At 36.9% G+C, this 19,949-nt stretch overlaps 1 protein-coding gene across 1 annotated transcript in view; it reads right to left on the reverse strand.

The window, feature by feature from the left end:
* KCNT1 (potassium sodium-activated channel subfamily T member 1) overlaps window positions 1-19,949 on the reverse strand; it is a 497,185-nt gene that overhangs the window by 256,412 nt on the left and 220,824 nt on the right. The window contains exons 6-7 of the mRNA XM_053696070.1: window positions 16,696-16,744; window positions 2,011-2,070 (exon numbers count right to left, since the gene is read on the reverse strand). Coding sequence (XP_053552045.1) covers window positions 2,011-2,070; window positions 16,696-16,744 — 109 coding nt within the window. The remainder of the gene's footprint in view (window positions 1-2,010; window positions 2,071-16,695; window positions 16,745-19,949) is intronic.

Below are 19,949 nucleotides of genomic sequence, written 5' to 3' on the forward strand. Positions count from 1 at the left end.
CATACTGTATTTATATGTATATAATCTACACACACATACTGTATTTATATGTATATAATCTACACACACATACTGTATTTATATGTATATAATCTACACACACACACTGTATTTATATGTATATAATCTACACACACACATACTGTATTTATATGTATATAATCTACACACACACATACTGTATTTATATGTATATAATCTACACACACATACTGTATTTATATGTATATAATCTACACACACACATACTGTATTTATATGTATATAATCTACACACACATACTGTATTTATATTTATATAATCTACACACACACACTGTATTTATATGTATATAATCTACACACACACACTGTATTTATATGTATATAATCTACACACACACATACTGTATTTATATGTATATAATCTACACACACACACTGTATTTATATGTATATAATCTACACACAAATACTGTATTTATATTTATATAATCTACACACACATACTGTATTTATATTTATATAATCTACACACACATACTGTATTTATATTTATATAATCTATACATTTTGGTTAATGAAAGCAAATTAAAACCAATGAAGGGTTGAATGGTTACATTTGGGCCTGAGAATCCTCCTCTTCCACAGTCTCACCCACTTAAGGTGCAACAGTCCTATTTCTGCTGAGGGGAGCCAAATAACCCCAGAGTAATGTAAGCACCATGTGTTTTATACAGTGCAGGGTGATAACACAGCAGGGCTGCTCACAGACTTGCATTTAGTGTATTGTAGGAAATGTTACTGCCCATTACTAGAGGATCTCACTATCCCTCTAACCAGACTATGTTCCACCTCCTTCCACCAGCAGTGTTTACTGAAGCGTTTCTGTTCTCTGTCCAGAGGAACTTAGTTCCGCCTCCAAAAATAGTTCCCATGCATTCCTACTCGACTTGACCCCCGAGTATGCACCTCTCCTATATATCCAGAACCCTGCACAGTTAGATAACCAGCTCTCAAGCTAAAATGTACCTTTCTAAAAGGGACCTGACAAGACTGAAAGCTTCCGACCATTGGCCCAAAACATCTCTTACAGGATCATTCAAATACAATAGAATTGTATAATGAACAAATGAATACAATAAAAAATAAAAACAACAATACAATAACAATTCATCTGAATTTCAAATGAGTACTATAATTTTATTTAAGTTATATCCATTATCCCCGCCCCTGTTATCATGTGACAGCCATCAGCCAATAACAAAACACATATACTTACAGTATTTATTGTGAACTCTTGCACATGCTCAGTAGGAGTGTGCATATAAAAGAAGATTGTTGTTTGCCTAATTAGGGACAGATGCCCTACTGTGTTGCATGTTTCAGTGTCAATGTTCTAAATCCTGCATGATGCATACCAGCCTCTATCAGTGGGCAAAATAAATAATGCAATTAAAGTGCAATGGTCCTTTAATATCAACAATATTATGGTTCCTTAAATGATGAGTTTAATTAAAAGGGGCATAATAGTAAAACATTTTGTTTTTGATAGGATGTTTGCTCAGGAAGTCAAAGCAGGTGCAGTTTAAATGCTATTGAATCATGTGCAACATATGTGTGTATGCTGTTGCAACAGTAATACCTTACTAGATGTATTTTTTTGCTTTAACAAGTTTATTATAACAATTCCACTATTCATAACTAAAATGCACACAAACACATTTAAAGGGACATTAAACACTTTATCAATTTTATTAGCATAGTATTAAGGTTATTCCCCACTCCAGTCAAGGGTGCTGCCATGTTGAAACCTAGATTTCACTGTATTCCAGAGCTTATACATGTGCAGCAACTCTCCCTCAGATACCTGCATGTTACATAGGTTCCAAAATGGCGGCACCCATAATTATAGGTAGGTATATAAAGTGCAGTGATAAACGTCCCTTTATATTTTCATGATGCTCCTAAAAAGGCTTCATTATAACATTTTTGTGCAAGGTATATAGACAAATCTGTCAGTGATCTTACCTTATAGCTGAGATAGATTAAAAGCATGGTTTCCAGAAAGCTGATTATGGCTACTATAACCTGCAATAAAACAACTCAGAATTACTAGGGGAACATGAATATGCAGGAAGCAGTAAGATATTAATGTAACTTTTGTAAAGGGACATTCAACGACTAGGTACAACTACAGTAATATGGTTGTTTCTCACTATGAAATTACTACTGATTTTCCTCTTGTGTCTGCAGATGACTTTTCAAAGCCATCCTCTTTTTTTTAACCTTTACAAGTACTGGTTAGTGAAGCTCCGCCTCTTTACACTGGGAGCCGCCATCTTGGAATTTTAGTATTCTCACACTCTGTGACAGATGCAGTGTGCCCTCAGTAATATCTTCTTGACAAGCCTTATTGTGAACTCTATTTGCGGTGGCTGCGTTGAGTCTATATTATTCATGAAGAGTTTTTTTTTATACATATACAGTATATATTCGTTTTGTAAATTTTAAAATCTGTAAACAAAAAAACATAATTTATGTAAGAACTTACCTGATAAATTCATTTCTTTCATATTTGAAAGAGTCCATGAGCTAGTGACGTATGGGATATACAATCCTACCAGGAGGGGCAAAGTTTCCCAAACCTCAAAATGCCTATAAATACACCCCTCACCACACCCACAATTCAGTTTAAAAAATAGCCAAGTAGTGGGGTGATAAAGAAAGGAGTAAAAAGCATCAAAAAAAGGAATTTGGAAATAATTGTGCTTTATACAAAAAAATCATAACCACCATAAAAAGGGTGGGTCTCATGGACTCTTGCCATTAAGAAAGAAATTAATTTATCAGGTAAGTTCTTACATAAATTATGTTTTCTTTCATGTAATTGGCATTGAGTCCATGAGCTAGTGACGTATGGGATAGTAATACCCAAGATGTGGAACTCTACAGAAGAGTCACTAGAGAGGGAGGGATAAAAATAATAACAGCCATTTTCCGCTGAAAAAATTAATCCACAACCCAAAATATAAGTTTATTCTCATAAATGAAAAGAAAAAAAATAAACATAAGCAGAGGAATCAAACTGAAACAGCTGCCTGAAAAAACGTTTCTACCAAAAACTGCTTCCGAAGAAGCAAATACATCAAAACGGTAGAATTTAGTAAATGTATGCAAAGACGACCAAGTTGCTGCTTTGCAAATCTGATCAACTGAAGCTTCATTCTTAAAAGCCCACGAAGTGGAGACTGATCTAGTAGAATGAGCTGTAATTCTCTGAGGCGGGGCCTGACCCGACTCCAAATAAGCCTGATGAATCAAAAGCTTTAACCAAGATGCCAAGGAAATGGCAGAAGCCTTCTGACCTTTCCTAGAACCAGAAAAAACAACAAATAGACTAGAAGTCTTCCTGAAATCTTTAGTAGCTTCAATATAATATTTCAAAGCTCTTACAACATCCAAAGAATGTAAGGATCTCCCCAAAGAATTCTTAGGATTAGGACACAAAGAAGGAACAGCAATTTCTTTATTAATGTTGTTAGAATTCACAACCTTAGGAAGAAATTTAAATGAAGTCCACAAAACTGCCTTATCCTGATGGAAAATCAGAAAAGGAGATTCACAAAAAAGAGCAGATAATTCGGAAACTCTTCAAGCAGAAGAGATTGCCAAAAGGAACAACACTTTCCAAGAAAGTATTTTAATGTCCAAAGAATGCATAGGCTCGAACGGAGGAGCCTGTAAAGCCTTCAAAACCAAAAACAGACTCCAAGGAGGAGAGATTGATTTAATGACAGGCTTGATACGGACCAAAGCCTGTACAAAACAGTGAGTATCAGGAAGCTTAGCAATCTTTCTGTGAAATAAAACAGAAAGAGCAAAGATTTGTCCCTTGAAGGAACTTGCAGACAAACCTTTATCCAAACCATCCTGAAGAAACTGTAAAATTATAGGAATTCTAAAAGAATGCCAGGAGAATTTATGAGAAGAACACCATGAAATATAAGTCTTCAAAACTCAATAATAAATCTTCCTAGAAACAGATTTACGAGCCTGTAACATAGTATTACTCACTGAGCCAGAGAAACCTCTATGACTAAGCACTAGGCGTTCAATTTCCATACCTTCAAAGTTAATGATTTGAGATCCTGATGGAAAAACGGACCATGAGACAGAAGGTCTGGTCTTAAAGGAAGTGGCCAAGGTTGGCAACTGGACATCCGAACAAGATCTGCATAGCAAAACCTGTGAGGCCATGCTGGAGCTACCAGCAACACAAACCATTGTTCCATGATGATCTTGGAGATCACCCTTGGAAGAAGAACTAGAGACGGGAAGATATAAGCAGGATGGTAACACCAAGGAACTGCTAACGCATCCACTGCCTCCGCATGAGGATCCCTGGACCTGGACAGGTACCTGGGAAGTTTCTTGTTTAGATGGGAAGCCATCAGATCTATTTCTGGAAGACCCCACATCTGAACAATCTGAGAAAACGCATCTGGTTGGAGCGACCACTCCCCCGGATGTAAAGTCTGACGGCTGAGATAATCCGCTTCCCAATTGTCTACACCTGGGATATGAACCACAGAAATTAGACAGGAGCTGGATTCCACCCAAGAAAGTATCCAAGACACTTCTTTCATAGCTTGGGGACTGTGAGTCCCACCCAGATGATTGACATGTGCCACAGTTGTGATATTGTCTGTTTGAAAACAAATGAACGGTTCTCTCTTCAACAGAGGTCAAACCTGAAGAGCCCTGAAAATAGCACAGAGTTCTAAAATATTGATTGGTAACCTCGCCTCTTGAGATTTCCAAAGCCCTTGTGCTGTCAGAGATCCCCAGACAGCTCCCCAACCTGAAAGACTTGTATCTGTTGTGATCACAGTCCATGTTGGAAGAACAAAAGAGGCCCCTTGAACTATACGATGGTGATCTAACCACCAAATCAGAGAGGAGTCGAATATTGGGATTTAAGGATATTAATTGTGATATCTTTGTATAATCCCTGCACCATTGATTCGGCATACAAAGCTGGAGAGGTCTCATATGAAAACGAGCAAAGGGGATCGCGTCCGATGCTGCAGTCATGAGACGTAAAACTTCCATGGACATAGCTACTGAAGGGAATGATTGAGACTGAAGGTTTCAACAAGCTGAAACCAATTGTATTTGTCTCTTGTCTGTTAGAGACAGAGTCATGGACACTGAATCTATCTGGAAATCTAAAAAGGTGACCCTTTTCTGAGGAATCAAGGAACTTTTTGGTAAGTTGATCCTCCAACCATGTCTTTGAAGAAACAACACTAGTTGATTCATGTGAGATTCTGCAGAATGTAAACACTGAGCTAGGACCATGATATTGTCCAAATAAGGAACACCACAATACCCCGTTTTCTGATTACAGAGAGTAGGGCACCAAGAACCTTTGAAAAGATTCTTGGAGCTGTCGCTAGCCCAAATGGAAGAGCAACAAATTGGTAATGCTTGTCTATAAAAGAGAATCTCAGAAACTGATAGTGGTCTGGATGAATCCGAATATGAAGATATGCATCCTGTAAGTCTATTGTGGACATATAATGCCCTAGCTGAACAAAAGGCAGAATAGTCATCATTTTGAAAGTTGGCACTCTTACAAAAAGATTCAAAATTTTCAGATCCAGAACTGGCCTGAATGAATTTTCTTTCTTTGGGACAATGAATAGATTTGAATAAAACCCCAGACCCTGTTCCTGAAACGGAACTGGTATAATTACCCCTGAAAGCTCCAGGTCTGAAACACACTTCAGAAAAGCCTGAGCCTTTAGTGGATTTGCTGGGATGTGTGAGAAAAAATCTTCTCACAGGAGGTCTTACTCTGAATCCTATTCGGTACCCTTGAGAGACAATACTCTGAATCCATTGATTTTGGACAGAATCTGCCCAAATGATTTGGAAGAATCTTAATCTGCCCCTACCAGCTGAGCTGGAATGAGGGCCACACCTTCATGCAGACTTGGGGGCTGGCTTTGGTTTCTTAAACAGCTTGGATTTACTCGAACTTGAAGAAGGTTTCCAATTGGAACCAGATTCTTTTGGTTGTCATGTTCCTTGTAGAGGAGAATTGCCTGGTATTTTGGGGCTGGACTGACCATGTCGGCGGGATCAGACTGATATACTACAGGAAAGTTTTCCTCTGTGAAAAGCACAATTGGGCAGAAAGAAGCTACTACCAGGTGGCAACCGGGCCATAGAACAAGCTATTGATGCTGCTGTTCGTTCCTGGCAGACTGCTTCTTATTCTGTTTTGCATATGTAAATATGACCCTGGGGATAGTCTCCCTATGGGTGATAGGGGAAACCAGACGTGGACTCCTTGCCCGATGTGCTTAGAGGGATATGGCTGCACCTCACTGACGAGGCCCAAAGGAGGCCGAAACGATTGTCTGGGGTTGTCATGTTCCTTGTTCAGAGGAGAATTGCCTGGTATTTCGGGGCTGGACTGACCATGTCGGCGGGATCAGACTGATATACTACAGGAAAGTTTTCCTCTGTGAAAAGCACAATTGGGCAGAAAGAAGCTACTACCAGGTGGCAACCGGGCCATAGAACAAGCTATTGATGCTGCTGTTCGTTCCTGGCAGACTGCTTCTCATTCTGTTAAGGATTGGGTTTCTGTTCCTTATTTTGTTGAAAGGAACGAAAACGGTTAGAAGCTTTAGATTTACCCTTAGGCCTTTTATCCTGAGGCAAAAAAACTCCCTCCCCCCCAGTGACAGTTGAAATACTCAAATTCAACTGAGAACCAAATCAATTATTACCTTGGAAAGAAAGAGATAGTAATCTAGACTTAGATACCATGTCAGCATTCCAATATTTGAGCCACAAAGCTCTTCTAGCTAAAATAGCTAAAGACATAGATTTAACATCAATTTTGATGATATCAAAAATGGCATCACAGATAAAATGATTAGCATGTTGAAGCAAGCGAACAATGCTAGACAAATCAAGATCCATTTCCTGTTGCGCTAAACTTTCCAACCAAAAAGTTGATGCAGCTGCAACATCAGCCATAGAAATGGCAGGCCTGAGAAGATAGCCAGAATATAAAAAAGCTTTCCTTAGATAAGATTCAAGTTTCCTATCTAAAGGGTCCTTAAAGGAAGTACTATCTTCCATAGGAATAGTAGTACGTTTGGCAAGAGTAGAAATAGCCCCATCAACTTTGGGGATCTTTTCCCAAAACTCAGATCTAACTGCTGGCAAAGGATAACAAAAATTAAACCTTGAAGAAGGAATAAATGAAGTACCAGGCCTATTCCATTCCTTAGAAATCATATCAGAAATAGCATCAGGAACTGGAAAAACCTCTGGAGTAACCACAGGAGGTTTATAAACAGAATTTAAACGTTTACTAGTTTTAGTATCAAGAGGACGAGTTTCCTTAATATCCAACATAATCAACACCTCTTTTAACAAGGAACGAATATACTCCATTTTAAATAAATAAGTAGATTTGTCAGTGTCAATATCTGAGGAAGGATCTTCTGAATCAGATAGATCCTCATCAGAGGAGGATAATTCACTATGTTGTCGGTCATTTGAAATTCCATCAACTTTATGAGAAGTTTTAAAAGATCTTTTATGTTTACTAGAAGGTGGGATAGCAGACAAAGCCTTCTGAATCGCATCAGCAATACAATCTTTTATATTCACAGGGATATCATGTACATTAGATGTTGAAGGAACAACAGGCATTGTACTATTACTGATGGATACATTCTCTGCATGTAAAAGCTCATAATCACAACTATTACATACCACAGCTGGAGATATAATCTCCACAAATTTACAACAGATACACTTAGCTTTGGTAGAACTGTTATCAGGCAGCAGGGTTCCAACAGTGGTTTCTCAGACAGGATCAGATTGAGACATCTTGCACATGTAAGAGAAAAAACAACATATAAAGCAAAATGATCAATTTCCTTATATGGCAGTTTCAGGAATGGGAAAAAAATGCAAACAGAATAGCCCTCTGACATTTAAAAAGGCAAGAGGCATATAGGAATGGGGTTTGAAATAATGAAATTATTTGGCACCAAGTATGACGCACAACGCAAAATGAATTTTTTGGCGCTAACAACATCCAGAAATGACACACTCGCGTCATTGCAGACGCAACCTTGTGTAAGGAAACTCGGCGTCAACTAAGACACTGGAAATGATGAATTTGCGTCACTGGACGAACCTTCGTGCCAAAAAATTTCTCGCAACAAAAATGACACAACATCAGCAATTTGCAACCTCTCAAGCCTAATTTTGCCTGCTAAAAATTGAATGAAAAAGCAGTCAATTTGAAAAAAAGACTATACCCCAGGTAAGAAAAATATTTTCCTAAATATGTTTTTTCCTAAATATGAAACTGATAGTCTGCAAAAGGAAATATACATAAACCTGACTCATGACATATATAAGTACAATGCATATACTGTATTTAGAACTTTATATTAATACATAATGTGCCAAACCATAGCCGAGAGTGTCTTAAGTAATGAAAACATACTTACCGAAAGACACCCATCCACATATAGCAGATAGCCAAACCAGTACTGAAACGGTTATCAGTAGAGGTAATGGAATATGAGAGTATATTGTCGATCTGAAAAAGGGAGGTAGGAAATGAATCTCTACGACTGATAACAGAGAACCTATGAAATAGATTTCCCGCAAGGAAAACAATAGAATTTAATAAGTGATAATCTCTTCACATCCCTCTGACATTCACTGTACACTGAGAGGAATTGGGCTTCAAAATGCTGAGAAGCGCATATCAACGTAGAAAATCAAGCACAAACTTCACCACCTCCATAGGAGTCAAAGTTTGCAAAACTGAATTGTGGGTGTGGTGAGGGGTGTATTTATAGGCATTTTGAGGTTTGGGAAACTTTGCCCCTCCTGGTAGGATTGTATATCCCATACGTCACTAGCTCATGGACTCTTGCCAATTACATGAAAGAAAAATGAATAAAACTCAGCAAAAATGTTAAGCGTTTTCTTTCTATTGTGCAAACTAACTCAAAGTACAAGTTACATCTGTAAAAAGTCCGGTAACATCACTGATCTGTGAAATCGCACTGCTATCACAGGATGCAATAATATGTGTGCGTTACAAGATGGCGAAGTGCAGTAAAAAGATGCCGAGCATTACCCAACTGGCTTCTGTAATGGGTTAAAAAAAAGATTAGCTTGAACATACAATGTATTTGTATCCTTTAAATCTTGTACAGTTAATTATGATTTCAACATAGAATTTTCAAATGATATTGTACATAAAATATAATGTTAACAGTTAAATACAGATTTTTCTCTATATACTTTAAATAAGAATTTGTACTGCTTAAAGTAAATTTGCATTGTGCTCCATGTTTTTAATACAATAGCAATGTGTTCTACTAATACTAAACATAATGATTTTTTTCATCATACATTCAATGGGCTGTTTAAATTGCTAGTTGTATTAAATTATATTGTTATGTTTCTCCTTCACATACAGAAACATAGGTTACACCCCTTCGCTAGATGCATAGCTATCAAGCTAAGTGACAGACTTTGTAGCACTTAACCCCTTAGTGACCAGACCAGTTTTCAATTTCTTATCATTAGGGACCAGGGCTATTTTTACATTTCTGCTGTTTGATTTTTGCTGTAATTTTTCTTTTACTTATTTACTGTACCCACACATATTATATAATGTTTTTCTCACCATTAAATGGAATTTCTAAAGATACTATTATTTTCATCATATCATATAATTTACTATATAAAAAAATATAAAAAACACTATTTGACCCCCAAAATCTCTTACGCATCTACAACCACCAAAAACCTCCCATGCTAAATAGTTTCTAAATTTTGTCCTGAGTTTAGAAATACCCAATGTTTACATGTTCTTTGCTTTTTGTTTTGCAAGTTATAGGGCAATAAGTACAAGTAGCGCTTTGCTATTTCCAAACCATTTTTTTTTTTCAAAATTAGCAATAGTTACATTGTAACACTGATATCTGTCAGGAATCCCTGAATAACCCTTCACATGTATATATTTTTTTAGTAGACAACCCAAAGTATTGATCTAGGCCCATTTTGGTATATTTAACGCCACCATTTCACCACCAAATGCGATCACATAAATTTTTTTTTTTCACTTTTTCACAAACTTTAGGTTTCTCACTGAAATTATTTACAAACAGCTTGTGCAATTATGGCATAAATGGTTGTAAATGCTTCTCTGAGATCCCCTTTGTTCAAAAAATAGCAGAAATGTATGGCTTTGGCATTACTTTTTGGTAATTATAAGGCCGCTAAATGCTGCTGCGCACCACACTTGTATTATGCCCATCAGTGAAGGGTATATTATGTCCAGCAGTGAAGGGGTTAATTAGGTAGCTTGTAGGGTTAATGTTAGCATAAGTGCAGTGACAACCCAAAGTATTGATATAGGCCCATTTTGGTATATTTCATGCCACTATTTAACCGCCAAATGCAATCAAATAAAAAAATTGTTAACTTTTTCACAAACTTTAGGTTTCTCACTGAAATTATTTACAAACCCATTTGTTCAGAAACAGACATTTAGGGCTTTGGCATTACTTTTTGGTAAATAGAAGGCCGCTAAATGCAGCTGCGCACCACACTTGTATTATGTCCAGCAGTGAAGGGGTTAATTAAGTAACTTGTAGGGAGCTTGTAGGGTTAAGTTTAGCTTTAGTGTAGTGTATTAGACAACCCAAAGTATTGATCTAGGCCCATTTTGGTATATTTCATGCCACCATTTCACCGTCAAATGCAATCTAATAAAAAAAAATTGTTCACTTTTTCACCAACTTTAGGTTTCTCATTGAAATTATTTACAAACAGCTTGTGCAATTATGACACAAATGGTTATAAATGCTTCCCTGGGATCCCCTTTGTTCAGAAATAGCAGACATATATGGCATTGCTTTTTGGTAATTTGAAGGCTGCTAAATGCCCCTGAGCACCACACTTGTATTATGCCCAGTATTATGCCCAGCCTAGCTTGTAGGGTTAATTTTAGATTTAGTGTAAAGATCAGCCTCCCACCTGAAACATCCCACCAACTGATCCCTCCCTGACGCCTCTCAAACAGCTCTCTTCCCTCCCCCACCTCACAATTGTCACCGCCATCTTAAGTACTGGCAGAAAGTCTGCCAGTACCAAAATAAAAGGCTTTTTTTAATTTTTATTTTTTATATTTATTCTGCAGTTTTGGATCCCCCTTAGCCCCTAACCTCCCTGACCCCCCCCCAAACAGCTCTCTAACCCTCCCTCCTCTACCTATATGCCGCCATCTTGGGTACTGGCAGCTGTCTGCTAGTACCCAGTTTGCTGAAAAAATAGTTTTTTTTATAAATTATTTATCTAAAAAATATTTTTTTTGTAGTGTAGCTGCCCCCCTCAATTCCCTACCTCTCTCCCCCTCCCAAATCCCTTTCAACATTTATTGCCCCACTCCCTCTCCCTCCTTCCCATACCTTGCATTGAATTTAAATGTAGAGTGCGGGCCGGCACAATTGCGTGCACTTGAGTGACACAGGATCCGGAACCGACCAGCGATGGGCTGCCCACCCGCCACGCCCATTTTGCTGGCCGAGGCAGAGAGGGCCACAGAGTGGCACTCTCTGCATCAGTGGGTGAAAAAGTGTATTGAAGTGATGCCTCAATATCGAGGCATCACTGCAATACCTTGAAAGCAGCTGGAAACGATGACGATCGATTCCACTACTAGAGGACATACTAGGCACATCTATGGTTGTTAACGTTTTTTGTAGGACGTGCCTGGCACATCCTTGGTCGTTAAGGGGTTAGATAGATCTTTAACCCCCTAACAACAGCAGATAAACACTAAGGGGTTAAATTGAGTGGCTCTTGCTGCCTCCTGGAGTTTAGGCAAAAACCACGCTAATGCAGGGCTGAAAACCACTTAAAAGGCACATGACGTACAACGTACACCTGTGTCATTAAGGGGGTTAAGGAATGTTGTCTGAGCAGAGAGGACATTATAAGTGGGAATAGGTACAAACTGTTAAGCAAATGTGAAAACTAATCGGGTTAAAATTGTTTTTAAACAAACACTCCCTACAAAGGGGATAAACTGCACTATATATGTATGATATATTTGTATCTATTATGTATCAGTTTACTAAATTCCTTCCCACATGAACTGTTGAACTTCTGAAAAAGTATTTGTTAAATTAAATGTTACATTAAAAATTTTGAATGTGGATATTCGATCCAATTATGAACATTCAAAAATGAAAGTAACAGTCGAAAACCGTAAATAACATTTTAATAGATTTTCATTCTTATCAACATTCGATTGTCCAAAACCAATGTCCACAGGACTATTCGTTCTACCAAACCAATTGCACTTTCAGCTCATTTGCCCATCTCTAGTGACACATTGTTGAGAAAATACTCTCATTTGTTATGTGTATTTGGATTTCAATTTAAATTGTGTTATTGTGACAAAGTGTGGCTGAATTCCTAAAGGTCTTTATTTACTCCAATAAAACATAAATGTCTTGTTTGACTTGGTTTAGAAAATGTATAAGAAACCTTTTGGGTGTTGGCTAGTAATTGGTAGAATTTATAGAAGCCTATTATTTAAATTCTTTATTGTTTTATACATCATTTAAGACCAAAACTATGTTTAATAAAACACTATTTATAGTTTCACATTATTATTATTATTAATAATAATAATACACAATAATTATGTAATAATAATAATAGTAATAATAATTACTGTCTAATTCTGTGCTGGTGCATTGTGTTATATATCTGTAATATTCACTTTCTTAATTTTTTAATGATTAAAAAATGATAATTGTTTAATGATTTGCTAACTTCTGTTTATTTGTCTCCAGATGCAGCTTCATCCAGAATGTTGAAACAAAGCTGTATTCTGATTATCTCTTTGTCCTTAAAAGGTATATTGAACTCAAAAATGTTCTTCATTAAAATTAATTACATCATTTAAATGAAAATGCAGTATTTAAACATGTTGTACTTCCAGCTAATGTTTATTGGTTACTACGTACTTCCTGCTAATGTTTTTTTTTTTTTTTTTTATAATTTTTTTATTGAGGTTAAATAAAACATTACAGATATAGACACCCATAGGCGCTAAAACCCAGAAAACATATAAGCGTAACATAAAAGTACAGTAGAGAGACAAGTCCATCGTATTTCTAGACAGAATTCTAAAGAGCATTAAAACAGTGTGGACATTGTGCTTATAGTGCTTATGACGTAGTCAACCATTCTACTAGCCAGCGATAGAATGTATCAATCTATCAGAAAAGATTGACAAACGAGGGTAATTGTCTAAAGTGAATTAACTTGGTATGTCTAGGTGGCTTTTATATATGGTGAAATGAAACCTCTTTTTTACAATCCAAAATGAATAAAAGAAAAATGGTCCCCGTTTTGCACTGGGAAACATAAATTAGTTTAACTAGTGAAAAGAAAGGATGTTAAGGCAAAAGGGGGAGTTAGCAGTATGGAATTTAGAGGGAGGGGATTGCAGCGGGCAAGAGCCGCTCTAGATGGGAAAAGGGGAGGGGGGGGGGAGGGGGAGCAGAGCTAGCTGAGATGTTAGGCTGGAGGATGGTAAGAAGGAGCAGATGCTACAGATAGTATCTTCATACCATTTCAACGGTTAAATATAGTACTAAGAGATATATCCAGGGCCTCTCTAATAGAACAATATCTGTAATTCCCTTTATAGGAAAGGAAATAATAACTCAATATTATAATAATATGGGCCAAAAGAAACCCTAGTTACAATCAAAAACTTGCTATAATAAAGTAGTTATGAGCTTAACAACCTATACTGAGACATTATACTACATCATCCTATGGAGAATTTTTTTTACCTTATTAACAAATTTAGTTGCAAAGAGAATCTAGAACATGGTATGCTAACTGCACTGAACCATAGTTCTGATTAGATGAGCTACCTGCACATGGTTTAAGTAAACCCGCTTTTAGTGTAGTTAAATATAAGGGTATAGTAGTAAAAGTACTAGAATTGTGTGGCTATAATAAAGGGACATCTATAAATAAAATGCAAATGTGCATATTATGAGTTGATCCTCAGGGTAACTAATACAATATTACTCTAGAAAAGTGAAGCTGAGTCCCCAGGCCTAGGTGTAATGCGCCAGAATAGTATCAGCGTAAATAAGGCTAAAATTTGCTAATAGTAGTGTAAATATCAGTGGCTTAAATCCCACTAATCAAGGTATAATAAAGGTATGTTCCTGTGTGGTGATTAAAATACTTTCCCCTTGCTAATCCTAGAGATATCTGAGACCGAGACCTATGGTGTGGGATTGGCGTATAGATAATGAAACTAGTAATTCAAGCTCTACATACCCCTTATCCAAAGGTATACTGAAAACATTCTACACAAGCATGGACCCAGTGGAGGGTTGATATGTGCTTATTTAACAGATAGCTCTTAGGTATTGGGCATTTATAATAAACTCAGGCATGGAGGGAAAAGGAAAACATTATCTGAGAGCACTGCCAACGTTAATGAGCTGGGTATAGAGTTAATGTCCCTAATATAGAGTCCTAAATTTAACATAAAGATGGTCACCTGTAGGAAAAGAAAGACAGCCTATAATTAAATTAAATTGGGTTAGGCTAACAACACCTGAAACACTATAACATGGTTGTCACAAACGGTGGTAAATATGGAAATCAACTATGCACATATTACATGATGACAATATGAACAAACTTAGCAAGATCACTAGGGGTTAAGAGCACTAAGAATTGGTATAGAGTCCAACAAGAGAAATGTCTGCGTAAGCTTGTTTGTACAGTTCTCTAGGGTAACAGCACTAAGTCACATTCAAAGCGTGACATATATGAATCTGTTACCGCTTACGTCGGATCAACCACAGCTAGCCAATTCCTTCTTTTAGAGGCTTCAGGATGTCCCCTTTTGGCCATAGATGTGGGGGTCTATGTAAGGGAATGTAAGACATGAGGGCTGCAGCATGATCAGGAAAGACTAAGGATTTCAGGTATCTGCCGTTTTCGGAATCCTCTTTCTGTGCCCCAATATGGAAACGCCGACTCCCTGTGTCTCCTATTCTGATGCGTCTCAGTTCTCTGAAAGGGTGGTTAATGGCTGCCTCGTGAGAGGTAGGAACGTCTCTGGATTTCAGCTGTCTTTTTTTCCATTGTTGTGGTCTGTTAGATGATGATCCGGCATGGGAGGGCTCCCCTCTCAGATGATTGAGGTTGACAGATCCAGAAATGCCCTGTGGATGTTTCGAAGGGTTCTTGTATGTGGGTAGGCAGCTAGGTTCGCAGAACTGGTCTATTTGGGGAGAGCTGGTCAGTGTCGGAGCTTCGTTACTGACTGAGGCTGAGTCGGGGAGAGTAAATACCGTCAAGGGCCATAACTCTGGTGCGTGGCGGGGATCCGTTCTTGGGGTAATAGTCAGTCGGCTGGCAGCACCAGTCTCATCTCGGGTACTGACCTCTCGCCTATGCTTTCGGCTCGTTACATGTGGCGTCGGATGGTTCTTCCCACAACACAGCTTCTCTCCTGCTAGATCAATTAAGGCGTCAAATTCCCGGCTTAGTGAAGTAAAGTGATAATCTAGTAGCTGTGCCACTTGCGACTCCCATCTCTCCAAGTACTCCATGTGTGCAACAGGTCAGCCTCAGAGCAGTAGATGAGAAGTTTAGCCTAAGCGATCAGATGCTGTATACTTGCTTATGACCTATTACCACGACAAGGTGCACTTTCTAAGCACAACACAGTGAAATCAGTGTTATAGGTCCCAAAAACCAGGGCCGCAGCAGACCTCAGTATGATATTATGGGTCCCGTTCAACTCATCTATGGAAATTTAGTGTCTCTGTGATCGCAAACTTTTATAGATGAAGCTGTAAGTGCTCAATATATAAAAGTTGAGAAAAAAGTTGCGATGGAGCTCTAAAAGATGCGTCTGCTCCTCTCCAAGGCTAGCTCCGCCCCCACCCTGCTAATGTTTATTGGTTGATAGATACTTCCTGCTAATATTTATTGGCTAACATACTTCCTGCTTTTTATTGGTTGATAGGTACATCCTCCTAATGTTTATTGGTTGATAGATACTTCCTGCTAATGTTTATTGGTTGATATGTACTTCTTGCTAATGTTTATTGGCTGATGTACTTTTTGCTAATGTTTATTGGTTGATGTACTTCCTGCTAATGTGTATTGGTTGATAGGTACTTCCTGCTAATGTTTATTGGCTGATGTACTTCCTGCTAATGTTTATTGGTTGATAGGTACTTCCTACTAATGTTTATTGGTTGGTAGGTACTTTCTGCTACTGTTTATTGGTTGATAGGTACTTCCAGCTAATGTTTGTTGGCTGATATGTACTTCCTGCTAATGCTGATTGACAGACTGATTTACTTTCTGTTAAAGAGACATTTTGAGTAAAGGTCCATTTAAGTTACAAAAGATTCAAGTTGTATTTGGATTTTTAACACATGCCCACAAATTGGCTGAAATAGAAAATGTTAAACATCTAAACAAAGATGTATTGTTTTATAACAAGCACAGATACAAATAGGAACAACTGGATATGAACATTAATGGTTTACACAAAAGGGAAATTAAAGATCAGCAACTTACCTGGATAGCCCACAGTGACTGATCTCTTTCCACCCACAAGATTACTTCCCTGTGCAGGCATAAAGAGACATACAAATGGTTAAAATGACATTAAACACTAAATACATTTTATAAGCTTTGAATTGATGTTATTCCCTGCCTTACTCTAGCCATGAGTGGCACCATGTTGGTATCTTTATCCTTACATACCAGTGCTGACAACATGTGCAACAACTCTCTTTCAGATACATGTAGTGTAACCTAGGTTTCAAAATATCAGCTCCCATGATTAGAGGGAGGTGCATGAAATGTGTTTAGTGTTTCATGTCCCTTTAAATATATTTGTTAATAGATCAGACTGTGTCTAGATTCATTATGGGATACATTATGCAAATTTTCAAAATGGATTCCATGATGTGTGATAAAGGGGCGTTACTACAAGCCTTTATCTTCCAAGAAATTATGAGCGCGTAGCAGGCAGTTACCCCACATTTTAAACATATAGTAGGATTCTACCTGTTTAAGTTACTGCAACAAGTGGAGACAGTAAGTTCAGGGATTCTTAAATTATATAAAATTATGAAATTCATTAAAGGGACATGGAATACTTGAGAATATAATATATAATGTTTAATTATAATTAGTAATATCTATTGGTTATGGAGTGCAACTTTTGGCACCAGTTTTTAAGAGGTATATTATAGAAATGGAAAAAGAAGTGGTGACAAAATTGATAAGGGAAATTATATTTACATCATGAAGAAAGGCTGGAAAAGCTGCAATTATTTACCTGGTAAAGAGGCATCTCAGAGAGGATATGATTACATTATACAAATATATACTGGGCCTATATAAGCAGTTATCAGCTGACCTGTTTATTAAAGGCACAGTCTAGTCCAAAATAAACTTTCATGATTCAGATAGAGAATGTAATTTTAAACAATTTTCCAATTTACTTTTATCACCAATTTTTCTTTGTTCTCTTGGTATTCTTAGTTAAAAGCTAAACCATATGCTAATTTCTAAGCCCTTGAAGGCCGCCGCCTCTTCTCTCAGGGCATTTTGACAGTTTTTAACCACTAGAGGATGTTAGTTCATGTGTGTCATATAGATAACACTGTGCTCACGCACATGGAGTTCCAGCGAGCCAGCTCTGATTGGCTAAAATGGATGTCTGTCAAAAGAACTGAATAAAGGGGGCAGTTTGCAGAGGCTTAGCTACAAGATAATCATAAAGGTAAAAACGGTATTTATATAACTGTGTTGGTTATGCAAAACTAGGGAATGGGTAATAAAGGGATTATCTTTTTAAAAATAAAAATTCTGGTGTAGACTGTCCCTTTAACAGACCTGAGGAACATAGAATTCACCCACAGCCGCATAAGGAATTCTTTACAGTAAGAATAATAAGGACATGAAATTCACTGCCAAATGAGTTTTTTTTAAAAAAAAAACCAAACAAACAAAAAAAACCGACTAGATGTTTTTTCGGAGAAGCGGCATATAAAGGGATAAAGCAGTTACTATTGACAGTATAACAGCTTGTTGATTCAAGGAGAAATCTGATTGTTACTTTAGCGTCAAGAATGATTTATTTTTTCCCCATTTCAGGCAACATTGGAAATTGTGACCCCCCTCCTCTTTTAAATGAACTGTAGAAAAGAAAAAAAAAGCCTAACCCTGCTTATCTTTACAGCTTTAAGACAACGTTGGTGAAATGTTTGCTATATGTGCAGTATTTTAGCAGGCTGTGCAGTAAATTCTTCTAAAAAATAATGGACATTGAAATCTCCATTTTTTTAAGTCCCTGAATATAAAAGATCTCCTATACCTAAATGCATTACAGATATGGAGTAAAAAAAAGTGAGTGGAAGTCAAGGGGGTCAAATCACTTCTGTCTACGTGTTACTAGCAGCCATATAGTTAAAATGATGGATTTGTATGTTGCGGGCAGCCAAGGGGTAAAATTACTGTTCAGTTGTAACAAAATATGCATTGTGGGATCAAGCGTGAGTAGAGATGAGTGGGTGTAGTGAAGTGCAATTCCCTTGGTAGAACGAATAGTCCTGTGGACATTCGTTTTCAACAATCGAATGTTAAAAAGAATGAAAATCCATTAAGATTCGGTAATCAAATGTTATTTCTGGTTTTTCAAATGTTTATAGGTCAAATATCCACATGGAAATTTCAAATGAAACATTTGATTGAACAAATACTATTAAGAGGTTCAATAGTTCACGTGGTAGGGAATTTAGTAAATTGATACATAAAACATACAGATCAATTCAAATGTTTCTGTCTAGAATATTGAATAATTCAAATATTACATTTAAAGAGAGCATTAGCAATACAATTACAAATATATATATTTTTCAAATTTGAATTTTGACTAATTAGAAAAATTCAAATTGAATACTACATTTAAAGTTAGCATTAGAAATACTATTACATAAAACAAATGTTAGAATGTTGTACAAACATTCAAAAAGAACGAACAAAATGTGTTAAATTTTTGGAATGTTACAAAACATTCGCCCATCCCTAGCGCTAAGATAGAACTTTTAGGGGGCGTTGCGTGACCACACCTATCACTGTGCCTAGTCACTGACAGATTGTCTAATATTATTATAAAGGATAGCTGGCACCTCTAGTTGGTGAACAGTATTCTCTTTTCAGCCACCGGTACATTCTGAGATCAGGGCTTTCTTATGGGGAGACACGTGTGTCTGTTTATTGCTGACAAATCTAAAATACAATGAAAAGCATTAAGCTTTTCTTCATTTATATTCATCTTAAGTTTTAACACAAAAATACCTTTTCTCATTAGTGAAGTAATATTAAAGAGACATTAAACACTAAATAAATGTTAGATAGAAAGATGTAGATGTATTTTTTAAAGTTTCATTAGTTGTTTTAATATTGACAAAATAAGTATAAAGTTTTAGTGTCTATAAAACAATGAGAGCTGCCATGTTGTAACTTAGGTTACCTTCTCTGCTGTGGCCAATTAGGAACAGTTATAAATAGGTTACTAGAGTGTGCAGCCAATGGTTGTGTGGAATATATTGACCCAAAAAAAACCAATATATATGTAGAAATATTTATTAATGAATTAAAATAACATATTGTATGTGAAGAACATTGTAATATGAAAAATTCATATTTTCATGTCGGGTTAGCGCACTTGAGAATATGCGATCGGGTTTGCTCGAGAGTGGGGTGTTAATTTTTTTTTTCTCCATTGACTTCTATGGTGGGGATATGTGAAAGCGTAT

The sequence above is a fragment of the Bombina bombina genome, chromosome 12, assembly GCF_027579735.1.
Source record: "Bombina bombina isolate aBomBom1 chromosome 12, aBomBom1.pri, whole genome shotgun sequence".
NCBI lineage: Eukaryota > Metazoa > Chordata > Amphibia > Anura > Bombinatoridae > Bombina > Bombina bombina.